We start from the raw sequence: 21,844 nt of genomic DNA on the forward strand, positions 1-21,844 counted from the left end.
TAATGTCATTTTAAATTATTTTTTTAAAATGATTTTTTCACTATTTTTTTTCCTCATTTTTCTTCTTTTCTCCCTTCCCTTTCCCAGATTTTCCCCATTTCCCCCCAGATTTTTCCCGATTTTTGCCTTTTTTAAAGGAAAAACAGCCCCGACCCCGCCCTCCGAGACAACCCCACCCTTCCGTGTTGTTTTAAGGGAATAAACCCAAAAATTTCCTTTTTTTTAAAGGAAAAACAGGAAAAAAAAATCCAGAATTTGTGGGTTTTTTACCGGATTTTGACTTTTTAATAAAACGCCATCCTTGACTCCGCGTGTTTAACGGAAAAAACTGAATTCTGCCGGTTATAGGGAGAAATCCTCGAATTGTGCCAGTTCATAATCCTTAATTTTGTTTATTTGTACGAAAAATTCCTTTTGCCTTCCCTCATCTGTGGAGTAATCCTCCCCCAAATTTCGCCTCTTTACAAGAAAACCAGAATATCCCCGCCCCCACAGGGAACCCACCCAATTCCCGCCCCTTTGGTGTGGAAACGCCCCGAATTCCACGTTTTTATCGTGGAAAAAAACCCCGAAATTCGCATTTTTTTGGGTTAAAAACCTTCGGTTATTCCTCGCCCCCCCCTAGCGGCTCGGATGACTCCGCTGAGGGCGGCGGGTTGTAGCTGTCACAAGATGGCGGCCGCGCGCTGTGCATGCCGGGAGTTGTAGTCCAACCCTCATTATTAATTTATTAACGGAGCCGCTAAATGACTACAACTCCCAGCGCGCATCGCGCCGCAGCATAGGCAGAAGATGGCGGCGCCCCGCGGTGCACGCCGGGAGCTGCAGTCCTCACCCGCTGCCGTTAACGGAAGGGGCGGAGCTAACGGACTACCAACCCCATCACCCCCCGCGCTCGCGCATGCGCTCGCAGCGGAAGTGGAGGCGGGGGCGCGCGTGGCGTCGCCTCAGCGTCGGCTCCGCTCGGCGGCGAGGCCGCGTAGGGATCGCGAGGGTTCTGTCGCGATAGAGCGGAGCTGTCGGCGATAGAGGAACAGGTGAGGATCGGGAGGAACACGGGGGGAGCGTCCTGGGGGGTATCGGGGGGCGGTGGAACGAGGAGGGGGGAGGGGCGAGGCCCGCGCGGCCTTGGCGGGATCGTGAGGGGGGAAGGGCGGGGTGGCGTGAGGGGAGGGGGGGGGGAAACGGGGTTGGGGTGAAAAATGAGTTAAAATAAACTCGGTTTTAGTAAAAAATGAAAGTTTGGGAAGGGGGACTGGGGGTAAAATTGGGGTTTGGGGGCAAAACGGAGGCGTGAGGGGAAAAAACGGGAGGTTGGGGTGGAAGAGGAAAAAAGGAAATGTGAGGTAAAAAGGGGAAATTTAAAGTTAAAAGGGGAAGGTTGGGGTGTAAAAAAAGAGTTTTGAGGGGGAAAATGAAAGTTTAGGGGGAGGAAAAGGTGTGAGGGGGAAAAAGAAAGTTCCGGGTGAAAAAGGGAAGGTTTCGGTTAAAAAGAAGTTTTGGGGGAAATTCTGATTTTTTTGAGGGGGAAAAGTTGAGATCGGCCGAGTTGTGAGGGGAAAAATGGGTTTTTAAGGAAAAAAAATGGGATTTTGGGTGAAAATAAGAAAATTTTGGGGCACGGGAGGAGAAAATGAAAGTTTGGAGTTGAAAAGAGATTATTGAAGGTCGTGAGGGGATAAAATGGGATTTGGGGTTAAAAATGGGGATTTTGGGGTTTGTGAGGGGAAAATGGGAATTTTTGAAGGAAAAAGAGGAATTTCTGAGGGGAAAATGGGAATTTTTGAGGGGAAAATGGGAATTTTTGAGGGAAAAAAAGGAATTTTTGAGGGGAAAATTGAGATTTTTAGGGGGTTTGTGAGGGGAAAAGCGGAATTTGTGTTAAAATCAGGATTTTGGGCTTTGTGAGGGGAAAGTTGGGAGTTCGGGGAGTTTTGAGGGGAAAATGGGAATTTTTGAGGGAAAAAAAGGAATTTCTGAGGGGAAAATGGGAATTTCTGAGGGAAAATTGGGATTTCTGAGGGAAAAATTGGAATTTTTGAGGGGAAAATGGGAATTTCTGAGGGGAAAAAGGAATTTTTGAGGGAAAATTGGAATTTCTGAGGGGAAAATTGGAATTTTTGAGGGGAAAATGGGGATTTTTGAGGGGAAAATTGGGATATTTAGGGGGTTTGTGAGGGGAAAAGCGGAATTTGGGTTAAAATCAGGATTTTGGGCTTCGTGAGGGGAAAGTTGGGAGTTCCGGGAGTTTTGAGGGGAAAATGGGAATTTCTGAGGGAAAATTGGAATTTTTGAGGGAAAACTGGGATTTTTGAGGGGAAAATGGGAATTTTTGAGGGGAAAAATTGGAATTTCTGAGGGGAAAATTGGGATTTTTGAGGGGAAAATGGGAATTTTTGAAGGAAAAAAAGGAATTTTTGAGGGGGAAATTTGGGATTTTTGGGGGTTTTGTGAGGGGAAAAATGGAATTTGGGGTTTTTTAAAATCGGATTTTGGGGTTTGTGAGGGAAAGTTGGGAGTTCGGGAGTTTTGAGGGGGAAAAGGGAATTTCTGAGGAGAAAAGGAATTTTGAGGGAAATTGGGATTTTTGAGGGGAAAAAGGGAATTTCTGAGGGGAAAAATGGGATTTTTGAGGGGAAAATGGGGATTTCTGAGGGGAAAATGGGAATTTTTGAGGGAAAAAATGGGAATTTTTGAGGGGAAAATTGGGATTTTTAGGGGGTTTTGTGAGGGGAAAAGCGGAATTTGGGTTAAAATCAGGATTTTGGGGTTTGTGAGGGGGAAAGTTGGGAGTTCGGGGAGTTTTGAGGGGAAAATGGGAATTTTTGAGGGGAAAATTGGGATTTTTTGAGGGGAAAAAAAGGAATTTTTGAGGGGAAAATTGGAATTTCTGAGGGAAAATTGGGATTTCTGAGGGGAAAATGGGATTTTTGAGGGGAAAATTGGGATTTCTGAGGGGAAAATTGGGATTTTTGAGGGGAAAATTGGAATTTCTGAGGGAAAAAAGGAATTTTTGAGGGGAAAATTGGCACAGGGATCTCAGGGATTTGGGGCTATAGGAACAAGGGGATTTCAGGGATTTGGGGCTATAGGGACAAGGGGATTTCAGGGATTTTTGGCACAGGGATTTCAGGGATTTGGGGCTATAGGAACACGGGGATTTCAGGGATTTGGGGCTGTGGGATTTCAGGGATTTTTGGCACAGGGATTTCAGGGATTTGGGGCTATAGGAACAAGGGGATTTCAGGGATTTTTGGCACAGGGATCTCAGGGATTTGGGTCTATGGGATTTCAGGGATTTGGGGCTGTAGGAACAAGGGGATTTCAGGGATTTGGGGCTGTGGGATTTCAGGGATTTTTGGCACAGGGATCTCAGGGATTTGGGATTATAGGAGTGAGGGGATTTCAGGGATTTGGGGCTATAGGAACAAGGGAATCTCAGGGATTTTTGGCACAGGGATCTCAGGGATTTGGGTCTTTGGGATCTCAGGGATTTGGGGCTACAGAAACAAGGGGATTTGAGGGATTTGGGTCTTTGGGATTTCAGGGGTTTGGGGCTATAGGAACAGGGGATTTAAGGGATTTTGAGCTACAGAAACAAGGGAATTTCAGGGATTTTTTGCACAGGGATTTCAGGGATTTGGGGCTATAGGAACACGGGGATCTCAGGGATTTGGGGCTGGGGGCTCTGGGGGATTTGGGGGGCCCTGACCGCCCCGTTCCCAGCGCTGGGATGTACAATGGGATCGGGGGATTTGGGGCTATAGGAACACGGGGATTTGGGTCTATGGGATTTCAGGGATTTGGGGCTATAGGAACACGGGGATTTCAGGGATTTGGGGCTATGGGGTCAGGGGGATTTGGGGCGGGGGTCTCTGGGGTTTCTGGGGGATTTGGGGGGCCCTGACCGCCCCGTTCCCAGCGCTGGGATGTACAATGGGATCGGGGGATTTGGGTCTGTGGGATCTCAGGAATTTTGGGCTATAGGGACAAGGCGATTTCAGGGATTTTGGCACAGGGATCTCAAGGATTTGGGTCTATGGGATTTCAGGGATTTGGGGCTATGGGGTCAGGGGGATTTGGGGCACAGGGTCAGGGGTTCCTGGGGATTTGGGGGGCCCTGACCGCCCGTTCCCAGCGCTGGGATGTACAATGGGATCGGGGGGTTTGGGTCTATGGGATTTCAGGAATTTTGAGCTATAGGAACACGGGGATTTGGGGCTATGGGGTCAGGGGATTTGGGGCTATAGGAACACGGGGATTTGGGGCACAGGGATTTCAGGGATTTGGGGCTGGGGTCTCTGGGGGATTTGGGGGGCCCTGACCGCCCCGTTCCCAGCGCTGGGATGTACAATGGGATCGGGGGATTTGGGGCTGTAGGAACACGGGGATTTCAGGGATTTTTGGCACAGGGATTTCAGGGATTTGGGGCTGTAGGAACACGGGGATTTGGGGCTCTGGGGTCAGGGGGTTTGGGTCTATGGGATTTCAGGGATTTGGGGCTATGGGGTCAGGGGGCTCTGGGGGATTTGGGGGATTTGGGGGGCCCTGACCGCCCCGTTCCCAGCGCTGGGATGTACAATGGGATCGGGAGATCTGGGGCACAGGGATTTCAGGGATCTCAGGGATTTGGGGCTGTAGGAACACGGGGATTTTTGGCACAGGGATTTCAGGGATTTGGGGCTGGGGTCTCTGGGGTTTCTGGGGGATTTGGGGGGCCCTGACCGCCCCGTTCCCAGCGCTGGGATGTACAATGGGATCGGGGGATTTGGGGCTATGGGAACACGGGGATCTCAGGGATTTGGGGCTATAGGAACACGGGGATTTCAGGGATTTGGGGTTATAGGAATGGGGGGATTTTTGGCACAGGGATCTCAGGGATTTCAGGGATTTGGGGCTGGGGTCTCTGGGGGATTTGGGGGGCCCTGACCGCCCCGTTCCCAGCGCTGGGATGTACAATGGGATCAGGGATTTGGGGCTATGGGAATGGGGGAATCTCAGGGATTTTTGGCACAGGGATCTCAGGGATCTCAGGGATTTGGGGCTGGGGGCTCTGGGGGATTTGGGGCACAGGGTCAGGGATTTGGGGGGCCCTGACCGCCCGTTCCCAGCGCTGGGATGTACAATGGGATCGGGGGATTTGGGGCTATGGGAACACGGGGATTTCAGGGATTTTGGGCTATAGGAATGAGGGGATTTCAGGGATTTGGGGCTATGGGATTTCAGGGATTTGGGGCTATAGGAACAAGGGGATTTCAGGGATTTTGGGCCTATAGGAACAGGGGAATTTGGGGGTATAGGAGTGAGGGGATTTCAGGGATTTGGGGCTATAGGAATGAGGGAATTTCAGGGATTTTTGGCACAGGGATTTCAGGGATTTGGGGCTGTAGGAACGAGGGGATTTCAGGGATTTTGGGTTATAGGGTCAGGGGCATTTTGGGCTATAGGGACAAGGGGATTTCAGGGATTTGGGGTTATAGGAATGGGGGGATTTGGGGGTATAGGAACACGGGGATTTCAGGGATTTGGGGCTGTGGGAACGAGGGGATTTCAGGGATTTGGGGCTACAGAAACAAAGGAATTTCAGGGATTTTTGGCACAGGGATTTGGGGCTATGGGCTCAGGGGGATTTGGGTCTATAGGGTCAGGGGTCTCTGGGGTTTCTGGGGGATTTGGGGGGCCCTGACCACCCCGTTCCCAGCGCTGGGATGTACAATGGGATCGGGGGATTTGGGGCTATAGGAACAGGGGGATTTGGGGCTATGGGGTCAGGGGGATTTGGGGCTATGGGATCAGGGGATTTGGGGGATTTGGGGGGCCCTGACCGCCCCGTTCCCAGCGCTGGGATGTACAATGGGATCAGGGGGATTTGGGGCTATAGGAACACGGGGATTTCAGGGATTTGGGGCTACAGAAACAAGGGAATCTCAGGGATTTTTGGCAGGGGGATTTCAGGGATTTGGGGCTGGGGTCTCTGGGGGATTTGGGGGATTTGGGGGGCCCTGACTGCCCCGTTCCCAGCGCTGGGATGTACAATGGGATCGGGCTGTAGGAATGGGGGGATCTCAGGGATTTGGGGCTACAGGAACACGGGGATTTCAGGGATTTGGGACCCTGGGATCTTGGGGATTTGGGGCTGTAGGAATGGGGGGATTTCAGGGATTTGGGTCTATGGGATCTCAGGGATTTCAGGGATTTGGGGCTGGGGGCTCTGGGGGATTTGGGGGATTTGGGGGGCCCTGACCGCCCCGTTCCCAGCGCTGGGATGTACAATGGGATCGGGCTGCCGACGCCGCGGGGCAGCGGCACCAACGGCTACGTCCAGCGCAACCTCTCGGCCCTGCGGCCCAAGAAAGGGGGGGCGGGCGGGGACCCCCCCCCCGGCGAGGAGGAGCTGAAACGTCTCGAGGCCGCCCTGGCCAAGAAACCCAACGCCGACATCCTCGACCACCAGCGCAAGAGGAGGGTGGAGCTGAAATGCCTGGAGCTGGCCGAGCTCATGGAGGAGCAGGGGTGAGTCAGAAAAATCAGAAAAAATCAGCCCAAAAATGGGTTAAAACAACCCCAAAATGGCCTGGAAAAAACAACATAAAATACCAAAAAATTGGCCCAAAAATAGCCCAAAACACCCAGGAAAAACCAACATAAAATAGCCCAAGATGGCCCCAAAAAACCCAAAATTAGCCCCAAAAATGGCCTGAAACAACCCCAAAATAACCTGGAAAAACCAACATAAAATAGCCCAAGAGGGCCCCAAAAATGCCCCAAAATCCCCTGGAAGAAGAAGCCCAAAATACCCAGAAATAGCCCCAAAAATAGCCCCAAACACCCCAAAAATACCCTGGAAAAACCAACATAAAATAGCCCAAGATGGCCCCAAAAATAGCCCCAAACACCCCAAAAATACCCTGGAAAAAAGAGTCTGAAATACCAAAAATTCGGCCCAAAAATAGCCCAAAACACCCTGGAAAAACCAACATAAAATACCCCAAGATGGCCCCAAAAAACCCAAAAATTAGCCCCAAAAATAACCCCAAATACCCCAAAAATACCCTGGAAAAACCAACATAAAATACCCCAAGATGGCCCCAAAAACAGCCCCAAAAAACCCAAAATTAGCCCCAAAAATAGCCCCAAACACCCCAAAAATACCCTGGAAAGACCAACTTAAAATACCCCAAGATGGCCCCAAAAAACCAAAGATTAGCCCCAAAAATATCCTGGAAAAACCAACGTAAAATACCAAAAAATTGGCCCAAAAATAGCCCCAAACACCCCAAAAATACCCTGGAAAAAAGAGTCCAAAATACCAAAAATCAGCCCCAAAAATAATTTCAAATATCCCAAAAATACCCTGAAAAACCAACATAAAATACCCCAAGATGGTGCCAAAAACAGCCCAAAAATCCCCTGGAAGAAGGAGCCCAAAAACCCAAAATTAGCCCCAAAAATAGCCCCAAACACCCCAAAAATACCCTGGAAAAACCAACATGAAATATCCAGAAATATCCTGAAATTCTCAGTGAAATGCCTGGAGCTGGCCGAGCTCATGGAGGAGCAGGGGTGAGGCCCGAAAATTGGGAAAATCGGCACAAAAAATGGGAAAAATCAGCCCAAAAATGGGAAAAATCAGCCCAAAAATGGGTTAAAACAACCCCAAAATACCCTGGAAAAAGTGACCAAATTTTTCCAAATTTCCCAATTTTTTTCCCAATTTTTTTCCCAATTTTTTCCCCCAAATTTCCCCATTTTTCCCTTTTTTCCCCATTTTTTCCCCCAAATTTCCCCTTTTTTTCCTTTTTTTCCCCAATTTTTTCCCCAATTTTTCCCTTTTTTTTCCCTTTTTTTCCCCTTTTTTTCCCAAATTTTCCCATTTTTCCCCCCAAATTTCCCCATTTTTTTCCCAATTTTTTCCCAACTTTTTTCCCAATTTTTCCCATTTTTCCCCCAAATTTCCCCATTTTTTTCCCAATTTTTCCCAATTTTTTTCCCAATTTTTTCCCATTTCCCCCCATTTTTTTCCCAATTTTTTCCCATTTTTCCCCCAAATTTCCCAATTTTTTTCCCAATTTTTTCCCATTTTCCCCCCAAATTTCCCTTTTTTTTTTCCCTTTTTTTCCCAATTTTTCCCCCAAATTTCCCAATTTTTTCCCCAATTTTTTTCCCATTTTTTCCCCCAAATTTCCCATTTTTTTTCCATTTTCTCTCCTGTTTTTTCCCCATTTTCTCAGATTTTCCCAAATTTCCCATTTTTTTCCCAATTTTTTCCCATTTTTCCCCCCAAATTTCCCCATTTTTTTTTCCCTTTTTTTTCCCAATTTTTCTCCCCAAATTTTCCAATTTTCCCCCCAAAATTTCCCAATTTTTTTCCCTTTTTTTCCCAATTTTTTTCCCAATTTTTTCCCCAATTTTTCCCCAATTTTTCCCATTTTTTTTCCCAATTTTTTTCCAATTTTTTCCCATTTTTCCCCCCAAATTTCCCCATTTTTTTCCCCTTTTTTTCCCAATTTTTTCCCATTTTTCCCCCAAATTTCCCATTTTTTTCCCATTTTTTTCCCAATTTTTCCCACTTTTTCCCCCCAAATTTCCCATTTTTTTTTCCATTTTTTCTTTCACTTTCTCCCCAAATTTCCCATTTTTCCCATTTTCCCCAATTTTTTCCCCAATTTTTTCCCCAATTTTTCCATTTTTCCCCAAATTTCCTTTTCTCCCCAATTCCTTTTTTTTCCCATTTTTTCCCCAATTTTTCCCATTTTTCCCCCCAAGTTTCCCTTTTTTTTTGCCATTTTTCCCAATTTTTTTCCCAATTTTTTTCCCAATTTTTCCTTCCCCAAATTTCCCAATTTTTTTCCCATTTTTTCACCCAAATTTCCCCATTTTTTTTCCCATTTTTTTCCCAATTTTTCCCATTTTCCCCCAAATTTCCCATTTTTTTCCATTTTTTTCCCAATTTTTTCCCACTTTTTCCATTTTTTTCCCAATTTCCCATTTTTTCCCATTTTTCCCAATTTTTCCCATTTTTTCCCCCAAATTTCCCTTTTTTTTCCCTTTTTTTCCCAATTTTTTCCCATTTTTCCCCCAAATTTTCCCATTTTTTTCCCTTTTTTTTCCCAATTTTTTCCCATTTTTCCCCATTTTTCCCCCAAATTTCCCCAATTTTTTTCCCAATTTTTTTCCCAATTTTTCCCATTTTTCCCAAATTTCCCCATTTTTTTCCCCTTTTTTTTCCCATTTTTCCCCCAAATTTTCCCCTTTTTTTCCCTTTTTTTTCCCAATTTTTTCCCAATTTTTCCCAATTTTTTCCCATTTTTCTCCCAAATTTCCCCTTTTTTTTTCCCAATTTTTCCCATTTTTTCCCCCAAATTTCCCCATTTTTTCCCCTTTTTTTCCCATTTTTTTTCCCCAAATTTCCCCATTTTTTTTCCCCTTTTTTTTCCCCAATTTTTCCCATTTTTCTCCCAATTTTTTTCCCAATTTTTCCCCATTTTTTCCCCTTTTTTTCCAAATTTCCCCATTTTTTTCCCAATTTTCTTTCCCCAAATTTCCCTTTTTTTCCCTTTTTTCCCATTTTCCCAAATTTTCCCATTTTTTTTTTCCATTTTTTCCCCCATATTCGTCCCCATTTTCCCTTTTTTTCCCCAATTTTTTTCCCAATTTTTCCCCATTTCCCATTTTAATTTCCCTTTTTTCCCCTTTTTATTGCCCGATTGATTTGGCCCCAAATTCCGCATTTTTGTTGCAATGGATTTTTCGGCACAGAGCTCAAATTTCCCAGTTTTTGTATCCCTTAATTTTTTTAATTATTAATTACATTGTTATTAGCTTTTCGAGTATTGGGAGAGACGGGCAATTGGTGGCCAAAATCCGGAATTTTGGTGCTGAAAAGGAATTTTGGGCCGATTCCGAGAAAACTTGGTTTGGACCTTAATTACTGTAATTAATTAATTAATTAATTAGGTTGTTAATTAGTCTGGGTAATTGGGAGGGGTTTGGGGCCAAAAAATCCGGAATGTTTTTGGGTGAAAAATGGAATTTTTTGGGCGATTTAGGAGGGAAATTTGGGTTTTTGGGATCATTAATCCCTGTGAAGTCATTAATTAGATTAATTATGATTAATTAGTCTTGGGTGATTGGGAAGGGATTTATGGGAAAAAAGGGAATTTTTAGGGCGAAAAAAGGATTTTTAGGGCGAAAAATGGAATTTTTTGGGAATTTTGAGAGGAAATTTGGGGTTTTTGGGATCATTAATCCCATGTGAAGTCATTAATTAGCTTAATTAGATTAATTAGCAGCTTATTAATTATTTCTGGGTAATTGGGAGCGGGTTTGGGGCCAAAAAAAACGGAGTTTTTAGGGCGAAAAATGGAATTTTTTGGGAATTTTGAGGGGAAATTTGGGGTTTTTGGGATCATTAATCCCATGTGAAGTCATTAATTAGATTAATTAGATTAATTAGCAGCTTGTTAATTAGTTCTGGGTAATTGGGAAGGGATTTATGGGGAAAAAAGGGAATTTTTAGGGCGAAAAATGGAATTTTTTGGGCAATTTGGGGGGAAATTTGGGATTTTTGGGATCATTCATCCCATGTGAAGTCATTAATTAGCTTAATTAGCAGCTTGTTAATTAGTTGTGGGTAATTGGGAAGGGATTTATGGGGAAAAAAGGGAATTTTTAGGGCAAAAAATGGAATTTTTAGGGTGAAAAATGGAATTTTTTGGGGCAATTTGAGAGGAAATTTGGGGTTTTTGGGATCATTAATCCCATGTGAAGTCATTAATTAGATTAATTAGCAGCTTGTTAATTAGTTCTGGGTAATTGGGAAGGGATTTATGGGGAAAAAAGGGAATTTTTAGGGTGAAAAATGGAATTTTTTGGGCAATTTCAGAGGAAATTTGGGGTTTTTTGGGATCATTAATCCCATGTGAAGTCATTAATTAGCTTAATTAGATTAATTAGCAGCTTGTTAATTAGTTGTGGGTAATTGGGAAGGGATTTATGGGAAAAAAGGGAATTTTTTGGGGGAAAAATGGAATTTTTTGGGCGATTTGAGAGGAAATTTGGGGTTTTTTGGGATCATTAATGCCATGTGAAGTCGTTAATTAGCTTAATTAGCAGCTTGTTAATTAGTTGTGGGTGATTGGGAAGGGATTTATGGGGGAAAAAAGGGAATTTTTTGGGCAAAAAAGGGAATTTTATGGGGAAAAAATGGAATTTTTTGGGAATTTTGAGGGGAAATTTGGGGTTTTTGGGATCATTCATCCCACGTGAAGTCATTAATTAGATTAATTAGCAGCTTGTTAATTAGTTGTGGGTAATTGGGAAGGGATTTATGGGAAAAAAAGGGAATTTTTAGGGTGAAAAATGGGATTTTTGGGGTGATTCGAGTGAGAAAATCCAAATTTTTTGAGGGGAAAAAAAGGGATTTTTTGGGGGGGTTTTAATCAGAAAAAATTCATTTTTTTAATGGGAAAAAAAAAGAGATTTTTAAGGTGATTTGGGTGGGAAAATGCAAATTTTTTAGGGGAAAAAATGAGATTTTTTAGGAATTTTTAAACTGAAAAATTCCATTTTTTTGAGGGGAAAAAGGGATTTTTTTGGGGGTGTATTACACTGAAAAATTCCATTTTTTTGAGGGGAAAAAGGGATTTTTTTGGGGGCGTATTAAGGTGAAAAATTCCATTTTTTTGAGGGGAAAAAGGGAATTTTTTGGGGTAGCTGCAGGTGAAAAAAAAATGGGATATTGGGAGTGAAAAATGGAATTTTTGAGTGAGAAAAACTGGGATTTAAAAGGGAAAAAAATGGATTTTTTGGGGGCGTATTAAGCTGAAAAATTCCATTTTTTGGAGTAAAAACCGGATTTTTGCCGCGATTTTTGCGGGAATTTCGGGGTTTTTTGGCTGCTTGGCCTCTCTAAGTTTTGATTGAGGTATTTAATTAATTAATTATGCTAATTAGGGCCACGGAGACGCACCAGCAGGCCGAGGCTAACGAGCGCAAGAACGAGCGGCTCCGCGCCGCCTTCGGCATCAGCGACTCCTACGTGGACGGGAGCGCCTTCGACGCCGCCCGCAGGGCCAAGGAGGAGCCCCCCGAGGCGCCCAGGTAGCACCAAAAACACCAAAATTCACCCCAAAAATTTACCCCAAAATCACACAAAAATCTCACAAAAATCCCACAAAAAAATCCCGAAAATTTGCCCCAAAAATCTCAAAAAATGACCCGAAAAATGCCCCAGAATCGACCCCAAAATTGTCCCCCCGAGGCGCCCAGGTGACCCCAAAAATACCAAAATTCACCCCAAAAAATCCCAAAAATTTACCCCAAAATCCCACAGAAATCTCAGAAAAATCTCACAAAAATCCCACAAAAAATCCACAAAAAAACCGCAAAAATTTACCTAAAAATGACCCCAAAATCGTCCCCCCAAGCCGCCGAAAACGCTGAAATTCACCCCAAAAAATCCCGAAAATTTACCCCAAAATCCCACAAAAAATCCCACAAAAAATCCCCAAAAAAATCCCACAAAAAATCCCCAAAAAATGACCCCAAAAATCCCAAAAAATGACCCCAAAATCGTCCCCCCGAGGCGCCCAGGTAGCACCAAAAACACCAAAATTCACCCCAAAAATTTACCCCAAAATCCCACAAAAATCTCACAAAAATCCCACAAAAAATCCCACAAAAAATCCCAAAAATTTGCCCAAAAACGACCCCAAAAGCTCCAAGGAGGAGCCCCCCGAGGCGCCCAGGTGACCCCAAAAATACCAAAATTCACCCCAAAAAATCCCAGAAATTTACCCCAAAATCCCACAAAAATCTCACAAAAATCCCACAAAAAATCCCCAAAAAAATCCCAAAAATTTACCCAAAAATGACCGCAAAATCGTCCCCCCAAGCCGCCGAAAACGCTGAAATTCACCCCAAAAAATCCCAGAAATTTACCCCAAAATCCCACAAAAAACTCAGAAAAATCCCACAAAAAATCCCCCAAAAAATCACGAAAATTTACCCCAAAATCCCACAGAAATCTCACAAAAATCCCCCAAAAAATCCCGAAAATTTAACCCAAAATCCCACAAAAAATCCCCAAAAACTTACCCTAAAAAATCCCAAAAATTTACCCCAAAATCCCACAAAAATCTCACAAAAAATCCCCCAAAAAACCCCCCCAAAAATCCCCCGAAATTCCCCATAAAATCCCCTCAAAATCCCTCAAACCTCCCCCTAAAATCCCCCCAAATTTCCCCAAAAATCCCAAAATTTTCCCCAAATTTTCCCAAAAAATTTTAATTTTTTCCCATTTTTCCCCTCCCAGCGCCGCCCCCGAGGAGCTGAGCTCCCGCTCGCCCTCCCCGAAGCAGAAAAAGAAGAAAAAGAAGAAGGATCGGGGCAGGTGAGGAAAATTTGGGATAAAATTTGGGAATTTTGGGAAAATTTGGGATTTTGGGAAAAATTTGGGAATTTTGGGAAAATTTTTGGGGGAGTTTTGGGGGAGTTTTGGGGTTTTTTGGGAAATTTTATTGGAATTTTTGAGGGATTTTTTGGGAATTTTTGAAGGGGGATTTTGGGTTTTTTTGGGTTTTTTTTTTGGTTTTTTTTGGGAATTTTTTGGGGTTTTTTTTGGAATTTTTAGGGAAGATTTTGGGAAAATTTTGGGGTGATTTGGGGGAGTTTTGGGGTTTTTTGGGGAATTTTTTTGGAATTTTTAAGGGGGAATTTTGGGTTTTTTCGGAATTTTTGGGGGTTTTTTTTGGGATTTTTTTGGGGTTTTTTTGGGAATTTTGAGGGAACATTTTGGGGAGTTTTTGGGGCTTTTGGATTTTTTGGGGGTTTTGGGTTTTTGGGTTTTTTTGGAATTTTTGAAGGGTTTTTTTGGGAATTTTGAGGGAAAATTTGGGATTTTTTTGGGAAATTTTTGGGGTTTTTGGGGTGATTTTTGGGGGAGTTTTGGGGTTTTTTTGGGATTTTTTGAGGGGGGATTTTGGGATTTTTTTGGAATTTTTGAGGGGTTTTTTGGCAATTTTAAGGGAAAATTTGGTTTTTTTGGGGAGTTTTTGGGGTGATTTTTGGGGGAGTTTTGGGGTTTTTTGGGGGTTTTTTTTTGGAATTTTTGAGGGGCAATTTTGGGTTTTTTTGAGGGGTTTTGGGTCATTTTTGGGAACTTTTTTGGGGTTTTTTGGGAATTTTGAGGGAAAATTTGGGGTTTTTTTTGGGAAAATTTTTGGGGGAGTTTTGGGGTTTTTTGGGGAATTTTTTTGGAATTTTTGAGGGGTTTTTGGGAATTTTGAGGGGAGATTTTGGGAAAATTTTGGGGTTTTTGGGGTGATTTTTGGGGGAGTTTTGGGGTTTTTTCGGGGGATTTTTTTGGGAATTTTTGAGGGAAGATTTTGGGATTTTTTTTTGAAGTTTTGAGGGGTTTTTTGGGAATTTTGAGGGGAGATTTTGGGAAAATTTTGGGGTTTTTGGGGTGATTTTTGGGGGAGTTTTGGGTTTTTTTGGGGAATTTTTTTAGAATTTTTGAGGGGGAATTTTGGGTTTTTTTGGTATTTTTTTGGGTTTTTTTTGGGATTTTTTGGGTTTTTTTTGGGAATTTTTTGGGGTTTTTTTGGAATTTTGAGGGAAGATTTTGGGGAGTTTTTGGGGGAGTTTTGGGGTTTTTTGGGGATTTTTTTTGATTTTTTGGGAATTTTTGGGGGGATTTGGGGTTTTTTTTGGATTTTTTGGGGGGTTTTTTTGGAATTTTGAGGGAAAATTTTGGAGAAATTTTGGAAAATTTTTGGGGTGTTTTTGGGGGAGTTTTGGGGTTTTTTTGGGGTATTTTTTTGGAATTTTTGAGGGGGGATTTTGAGGGTTTTTTTGGAATTTTTGAGGGTTTTTTTGGGAATTTTGAGGGAAAATTTGGGGTTTTTTTGGGAAAATTTTGGGGTGATTTTTGGGGTTTTTTAGGCTTTTTTTGGAATTTTTAAGGGGGAATTTTGGTTTTTTTTGGATTTTTTTGGGGGTTTTTTGGGGAATTTTTTGGGTTTTTTTTGGGATTTTTTGGGTTTTTTTTGGGATTTTTTTGGGTTTTTTTTTGGAATTTTGAGGGAAGATTTTGGGGAGTTTTTGGGGCTTTTGGATTTTTTGGGGGTTTTGGGTTTTTGGGGTGATTATTTGGGGTTTTTGGGGTGATTTTTGGGGGAGTTTTGGGGTTTTTGGGGGAATTTTTTGGGAATTTTTGAGGGATTTTTGGGAATTTTTGAGGGGGATTTTGGGATTTTTTTTTGGAATTTTGAGGGAAAATTTGGGGTTTTTTTGGGAAAATTTTTGGGGTTTTTGGGGTGATTTTGGGGGGAGTTTTGGGGTGATTTTTGGGGGATTTTTTTGGGAATTTTGAGGGATTTTTAAAGGGGAGATTTTGGGGTTTTTTGGGTGGTTTTGTTGGGAGTTTTGGAAGAGGATTTTTGGGAATTTTGGGGGGATTTTTGGGAGGTTTGAGGTGAATTTTGGGAAATTTTGGGGTGATTTTTGGGGGGGTTTTGGCTTTTTTTTTTGAATTTGTGAGGTTTTTTGTGGGAATTTTTCGGGGATTTGAGGTGGAATTTTGGGTGGAATTGGGAATTTCAGGAGGGAATTTTGGAGGAATTTTGGGTGGAATTTTGGAGTTTTTTGGGTGGAATTTCAGGTGGATTTTAGAAAATTTCGTGTGAGAATTTAAAGAATTTAAGGGGAAAATTGGCAGATTTTGGGTGGAATTTGGATGACTTGAATTTTCTGTTGGAATTTCTGGTGGGATTTTTAATGCAATTTTTGGTGGAATTTGGGGGATTTCGGGTGGAATTTTTGGTAGAATTTTTGTCTTATTTTGGGTGGAATTTGAGGAATTTTAGATAAAATTTTGGGTAAAATTTGGTGAATTTCTGATGAATTTTTGGGTGAAACTTTGGGAATTTCAGGTGAAATTTTGGGTAAAACTTGAGGAATTTCAGATGAAATTTTGGGAAAAATTTGAGGAATTTCAGGTGAAATTTTGGGTGAAACTTTGGGAATTTCAGGTGAAATTTTGGGTAAAATTTGGGGAATTTCAGGTGAAATTTTGGATAAAATTTGGGGAATTTCAGGTGAAATTTTGGGTAAAATTTTGGGAATTTCAGGTGAAATTTTGGGTGAAACTTCAGGAATTTCAGGTGAAATTTTCAGTAGGATTTGAGTCTAATTTTGGCAGGAATTTAAAGATTTTCAGGTGAAATTTTGGCTAAAAATTGGGAAATTTCGGGTGAAATATTGGGTAAAATTTGGTGAATTTTAGGTGAAATTTTGGGTGAAACTTTATGAATTTGAGGTGAAATTTTCAGTAGGATTTGAGTCTGATTTTGGCAGGAATTTGGGAAATTTCAGGTGAAATTTTGGGTGAAATTTTGGGTGAATTTTTGGGAATTTCAGGTGAAATTTTGGGTAAAATTTGAGGAATTTCAGGTGAAATTTTGGGTAAAATTTGGGGAATTTCAGGTGAAATTTTGGATAAAAATTGGGAAATTTCGGGTGAAATTTTGGGTAAAATTTGAAAAATTTCAGATGAAATTTTGGGTAAAATTTGAGGAATTTTAGGTGAAATTTTGGGTGGAATTTCAGATGAAATTTTCAGTAGGATTTGAGTCTGATTTTGGCAGGAATTTGGGAAATTTCAGGTGAAATTTTGGGTAAAATTTTGGGAATTTCAGGTGAAATTTTGGGTAAAATTTGAGGAATTTCAGGTGAAATTTTCAGTAGGATTTGAGTCGAATTTTGGTTGGAATTTTGGGTGAAATTTGTGAAATTTTGGGTGAAATTCGTGCAATTTTGGGGTCTCCCATCCCGTTTTCACCCCCCAGGTCCGCCAGTCGCTCCGGGGAGAGGAAGAAGAGCAAGAAGAAGAAGCACAGGTGAGAGGGGGCGTGGCCAAACCGCGAGTGGGCGTGGCCACCCACCAAAGTGGGCGTGGCCAACCCTTAACACTCCGTGACCACCACCTAATATGGGAAAATGGGCGTGGCCTTTGAATAAAAATGGGCGTGGCCTCAAGGCAACACCACTTGGGTCAGGTAAAAGGGGCGTGGCTTAAAAATAAGGGGCGTGGCCTCGCTAAACCACGCCTCCTTTTTGCCCCTTCTAGGTCTGAATCGGAGGCCAAGAAGCGAAAGCACCGGTAAGGAGGGGGGGGCGGGGAAAATGCAAATTAGGATAGGTGGGTGTGGTCACAGGGTGGGTGTGGTCACAGGGTGGGTGTGGTCACCGGGTGGGCGTGGCCTCCCCGCTGACGTCACCGCCCCTCCCCCACAGCTCTCCCAGCCCCAAGGCCAAGCACAAGGCCAAGGAGAAGAAGCGCAAGAGGTGAGAGAAAACCCCGCCCCCTTTAAGCCCCGCCCCTTTATTATTTAAGCCCCTCCCCCTTATTTAAACCCCTCCCTCCCATCCACAGATCCACCAGCCAATCGCAGAAGCCGGAGCGCTCTTCCTCCCCGGCCGGCTCCTCCTCTTCCTCAGGCTCCTCCCGCAGCAGGTAAACCCCGCCCCCCTTTCAAATCTCATTAGTATAGCGCCTCATTAGCATAGCACCTCATTAGCATACCGAAACCCCGCCCCCCCTGCAGGTCCCGTAGCGCCACGGCCCCGACCCCGACCCCGGCGCCGCCGCCGCGCCGCGAGGAAGAGGAGGAGGCGCCGCCGCCGCCTTCGGCCTCGCCCGCCGCCGCCGCCCCTCCCCCCCCGCCGCAGGTGAGCGCCGGAGGGGGCGGGGCCTGGGAAGGGGGAAAGAGAGAGAGAGGGGGCGTGGCCTCGGGATGAAACCGGGGGGTGGGGTTAGGTAGACATTGATTGACGCCGGGTGTTTCGTCCAATCAGGAGCCGCAGCAGCCGGAGCCGCTCCCGCCACCGTGTCCGGTCCCCGCGGAGCCGCCGGCCGTGAGGAGAAGCCCCTCCCCCACCACCGCTGGCCCCGCCCCTTCTGCGTCATCACCCAAACGTTCATCAGCCCCTCCCCTTCCGGCCACGCCCACTCTTCCCCCCCCTCCCCCTCCTCCTCCTCCTCCTCCTCCTCTTCCTCTTCCTCCTCCTCCATCCTCCTCCTCCTCCTCCCGCCGCTCCCGTTCCCGCTCCCGTTCCCGTTCCCGCTCCCGTTCTTCCCAACGCCGCCGCCTCCGTTCCCGCCATCGCTCCCGTTCCCGCCATTCCCGCTCCTCCCGACGCCGTTCCCGCTCCTCCCGCCGCCGTTCCCGCCGCCGTTCCCGCTCCTCCCGCCGCCGCTCCCGCCGCCGCCATTCCCGGTCCCGTACCCCGTTATGGACGCCCGGCGGTACCGGGACGTCGCCGTTGCGTTGGCCCGGTGCCGGTTCGGCGCTGCCGCCGCCGCTCACCATGCCCAACTGCATCCCCACCGGAAGTAATTCCCGCTTCCGGTCGAGGTCACGGTCGAGGTCAAGGTCAAGAAGGAGGTGGGGGAGGTCGAGGACGCGGTCGAGGTCGCGGCGGAGGTCGAGGTCGCCGATACGGAGATCGCGATCAATTCGTCGATCGCGATCAATACGCCGATCCCGATCAATCCGAAGATCCCGATCAATCAGAAGATCCCGATCAATCAGAAGATCCCGATCAATTCGCCGGTCACGTTCACCAATCAGAAGATCCCGATCGATCCGAAGGTCGCGATCGATCCGAAGATCACGATCGATTAGAAGATCCCGATCGCCGATCCGCCGATCTCGCTCCCGCCGCCGATCGCGCTCATCGATGCGCCGATCCCGATCAATCCGCCGATCCCGATCGATCCGCCGATCCCGTTCCCGACGCCGCTCCCGCCGCCGATCGCCGTCACCGTCGCCCTCCCCCGATCGCCGCAGCCGCCGACGTCGCCGGAGCCGCTCGGAATCTTCCGGAAAATCGCGACATGGCGGCGGCGGCGGAGCGACGGCGCTATCGCGACGGAGCCGCTCGCTGTCGTCGCCGGCCACGCCCAAAAAACGCGCCCGCGACCAACGGGAGCGCTCGGCGTCGCGGAGGAGGGGGCGGAGCGAGAGCGCGTCACCCACACCGCCACCAATAGCACCCATGGGTGCCACCGGGGTGGGTGGTGCCACCTCGCCGGTGCCAGCGCGGCCTAAGTGGGTGCCATTGGCTGAGCTGCAGCCGCCCAAGGGGGTGACAACGACAACCGGGGTGACATCGGGGGTGGCAGCGTCCAAATGGGTGCCCATAGGGGGGGCACAGCCGGCGCCACCTGGCACGGAGGGGGGTGGCACCAAAGTCACCTCTGATGCCACCAAAGCCACCCCAGATGGCACCAAAACCACCCCGGAAGTGACCAAAGCCACCTCAGATGCCACCAAAACCACCCCTGAGGTGACCAAAACCACCCCTGAGGTGACCAAAACCACCTCAGATGCCACCAAAACCACCCCAGATGCCACCAAAGCCACCCAAGATGGCACCAAGGCCACCCCAGAAGGGGTGACAGCGGCGGTGACACCGGACAAACCACCTGTGGTGGCTGAGGGGACACCAGGGATGGCACCAAAGGTGTCACCAGCGGGGAAAGTGGCCGGAAGTGACAATAAAATGGGTGGAAGTGACAGCAAAATGGCGGCCAATGAAAACAAAATGGCGGCGAGTGAACACAAAATGGCGGCGAGTGAAAACAAGATGGCGGCCAGTGAAAACAAGATGGCGGCAAGTGACAATAAAATGGCGGCAAGTGAAAACAAGATGGCGGCAAGTGACAACAAGATGGCGGCAAGTGACAATAAAATGGCCGGAAGTGACATTAGAATGGCCGGAAGTGACAATAAAATGGCAGCGAGTGAAAACAAAATGGCCGCCAGCGATAACAAAATGGCGGCAAGCGACAACAAAATGGCTGCCAGTGAAAACAAGATGGCGGCAAGTGACAATAAAATGGCTGGAAGTGACCACAAAGTGACCGGAAGTGACAATAAAATGGCGGCAAGTGAAAACAAAATGGCCGCCAGTGAAAACAAGATGGCGGCAAGTGACAACAAAATGACCGGAAGTGACCCCAAGGTGACCAACGGCGACCCCAAAGCCGCCACCCCAAGTGACCCCAAACCGCCGCTGTCCCCAAGTGTCCCCAAGCTGGAGGTGACGCCCCCACCCGTCCCCAAGGCCACGCCCACGTCCCCAAATGTCCCCAAAATGGCGACGCCACCGCCGGAACCCAAAGTGACGTCACCAAATGTCCCCAAAGCGTCCCCACGCTTGGGGACACCCTTGGGGACGCCGCCACCGCCGCCACCGGGGTTGCCCAGGGTGCTGGCACGGCCACCAGGGGGCGCTGGTGGCACCTTGGGGACATCGTTGGGGACATTGCTGCCGGCGGCGCGCCTCAGTTTACCCTCGTCACCCGTGGCGGCCTCGGCATTGCCGATGATGTCACCGATGATGTCACCGATGTCACTTGTCACCAAGAGGGTGGGCGGTGTCACCAAGGGAGGTGGCACCGTCACCAAGGGTGTCACCAAAATGGGCGTGGTGGCACCCAAGGGTGCTGGTGGCACCGTAGGGGTGGCACTGATGGACAGCAAGGGTGGCAATGTCACCAAGGGCACCGTAGGTGACACCAAGGGTGGCATTGTCACTATGGGTGACAGCAAGGGTGGCATTGTCACTGTGGGTGACACCAAGGGTGGCATTGTCACCACAAGTGTCCCCAAGGCCACCACAGGTGACATTGTCACCATGAATGTCACCATGGGAGCCACCATGGGTGACACCAAACCTGGAGTTGTCACCATGGATGTCACCAAGGCCACCACAGGTGACACCAAACCTGGAATTGTCACCATGGATGTCACCAAGGCCACCACAGGTGGCATTGTCACTACAGGTGACACCAAACCTGGAATTGTCACCATGGATGTCACCAAGGGTGGTGGCATTGTCACCTCAGGTGTCCCCAAGGCCACCACAGGTGGCATTGTCACCATTGGAGCCACCACAGGTGACACCAAGCCTGGCATTGTCACCATGGATGTCACCAAGGTGGTGGCATTGTGACCTCAGATGTCCCCAAGGCCACCACGTGGCATTGTCACCTCAGGAGCCACCACAGGTGACACCAAGCCTGGCATTGTCACCTCAGATGTCCCCAAAGCCACCATAGGTGACACCAAGAGTGGCATTGTCACCATGGGAGCCACCACAGGTGACACCAAGAGTGGCATTGCCACCTCAGATGTCCCCAAGGCCACCATGGATGTCACCAAGGCCACCATGGGAGCCACCACAGGTGACACCAAGCCTGGCATTGTCACCATGGGTGACACCAAGGCCACCATGGGAGCCACCACAAGTGACACCAAGCCTGGCATTGCCCCCATGGGTGACACCAAAGCCACCCCAGGTGCCACCAGGCCGGGTGGCGCTGTCCCCTCGGGTGTCCCCTCGGGTGTCCCCAGGTGTGTCCCCAGCGGGGTCAGTCCCTTGGGCGCCGCCATCCTCAGGGCCAGCGCCGACGCCACCGCCAAGGCCACGGCCATGGCCACCAGGGCCACCCTCGATGTCACCAGGGCCACCAGTGTCACCAGTGTCACCATGGCAACGGCTCCCAGTGTCACCAGTTCCAGCGTCACCATTGTCACCAGTTCCAGTGCCACCAGTGTGAGCAGTGTCATCGGTTCCAGTGTCACCAATGCCACCAGTGAGCACCATGTTCATGTCACCAGGTCCCAGTGTCACCAATGCCACCAGTATGAGCAATGTCATCGGTCCCAGTGTCACCAGTATGATCCAGTCAGTTCACCATAAGCAGCCCCGTTGTTCACCAGTGTCACCAGTATGAGCGCTGTTGGTGTCACCATCACCCCTGGTGTCACCA

General features: G+C 47.0%; 1 protein-coding gene across 1 annotated transcript; it reads left to right on the plus strand.

Moving 5' to 3' along the window:
* The first annotated feature begins 743 nt into the window (after positions 1 to 743).
* LOC135460757 (serine/arginine repetitive matrix protein 2-like) lies at positions 744 to 21,808 on the plus strand. Its single transcript, XM_064737660.1, has 12 exons — positions 744 to 1,037; positions 6,259 to 6,513; positions 11,956 to 12,102; positions 13,316 to 13,393; positions 16,851 to 16,901; positions 17,132 to 17,164; positions 17,299 to 17,349; positions 17,438 to 17,518; positions 17,610 to 17,733; positions 17,860 to 20,968; positions 21,080 to 21,643; positions 21,693 to 21,808. The coding sequence occupies exons 2-12, from the start codon at positions 6,266 to 6,268 to the stop codon at positions 21,806 to 21,808; spliced, it is 4,602 nt and encodes a 1,533-aa protein (XP_064593730.1). The 5' UTR covers positions 744 to 1,037; positions 6,259 to 6,265.
* The last annotated feature ends 36 nt before the right edge of the window (positions 21,809 to 21,844 follow it).

The sequence above is a fragment of the Zonotrichia leucophrys genome, unplaced genomic scaffold, assembly GCF_028769735.1.
Source record: "Zonotrichia leucophrys gambelii isolate GWCS_2022_RI unplaced genomic scaffold, RI_Zleu_2.0 Scaffold_97_166073, whole genome shotgun sequence".
NCBI classification, from domain to species: Eukaryota; Metazoa; Chordata; class Aves; order Passeriformes; family Passerellidae; genus Zonotrichia; species Zonotrichia leucophrys.

Bases quoted from the DNA above. Each gene is read 5' to 3' on its own strand.
- LOC135460757 (XM_064737660.1), top strand. From the start codon at position 6,266: ATGTACAATGGGATCGGGCTGCCGACGCCGCGGGGCAGCGGCACCAAC. The intron at 17,350-17,437 runs GTGAGAGAAAAC...TCCCATCCACAG, and splicing joins AAGGAGAAGAAGCGCAAGAG to ATCCACCAGCCAATCGCAGA. The intron at 17,734-17,859 runs GTGAGCGCCGGA...TCGTCCAATCAG, and splicing joins CCCCTCCCCCCCCGCCGCAG to GAGCCGCAGCAGCCGGAGCC.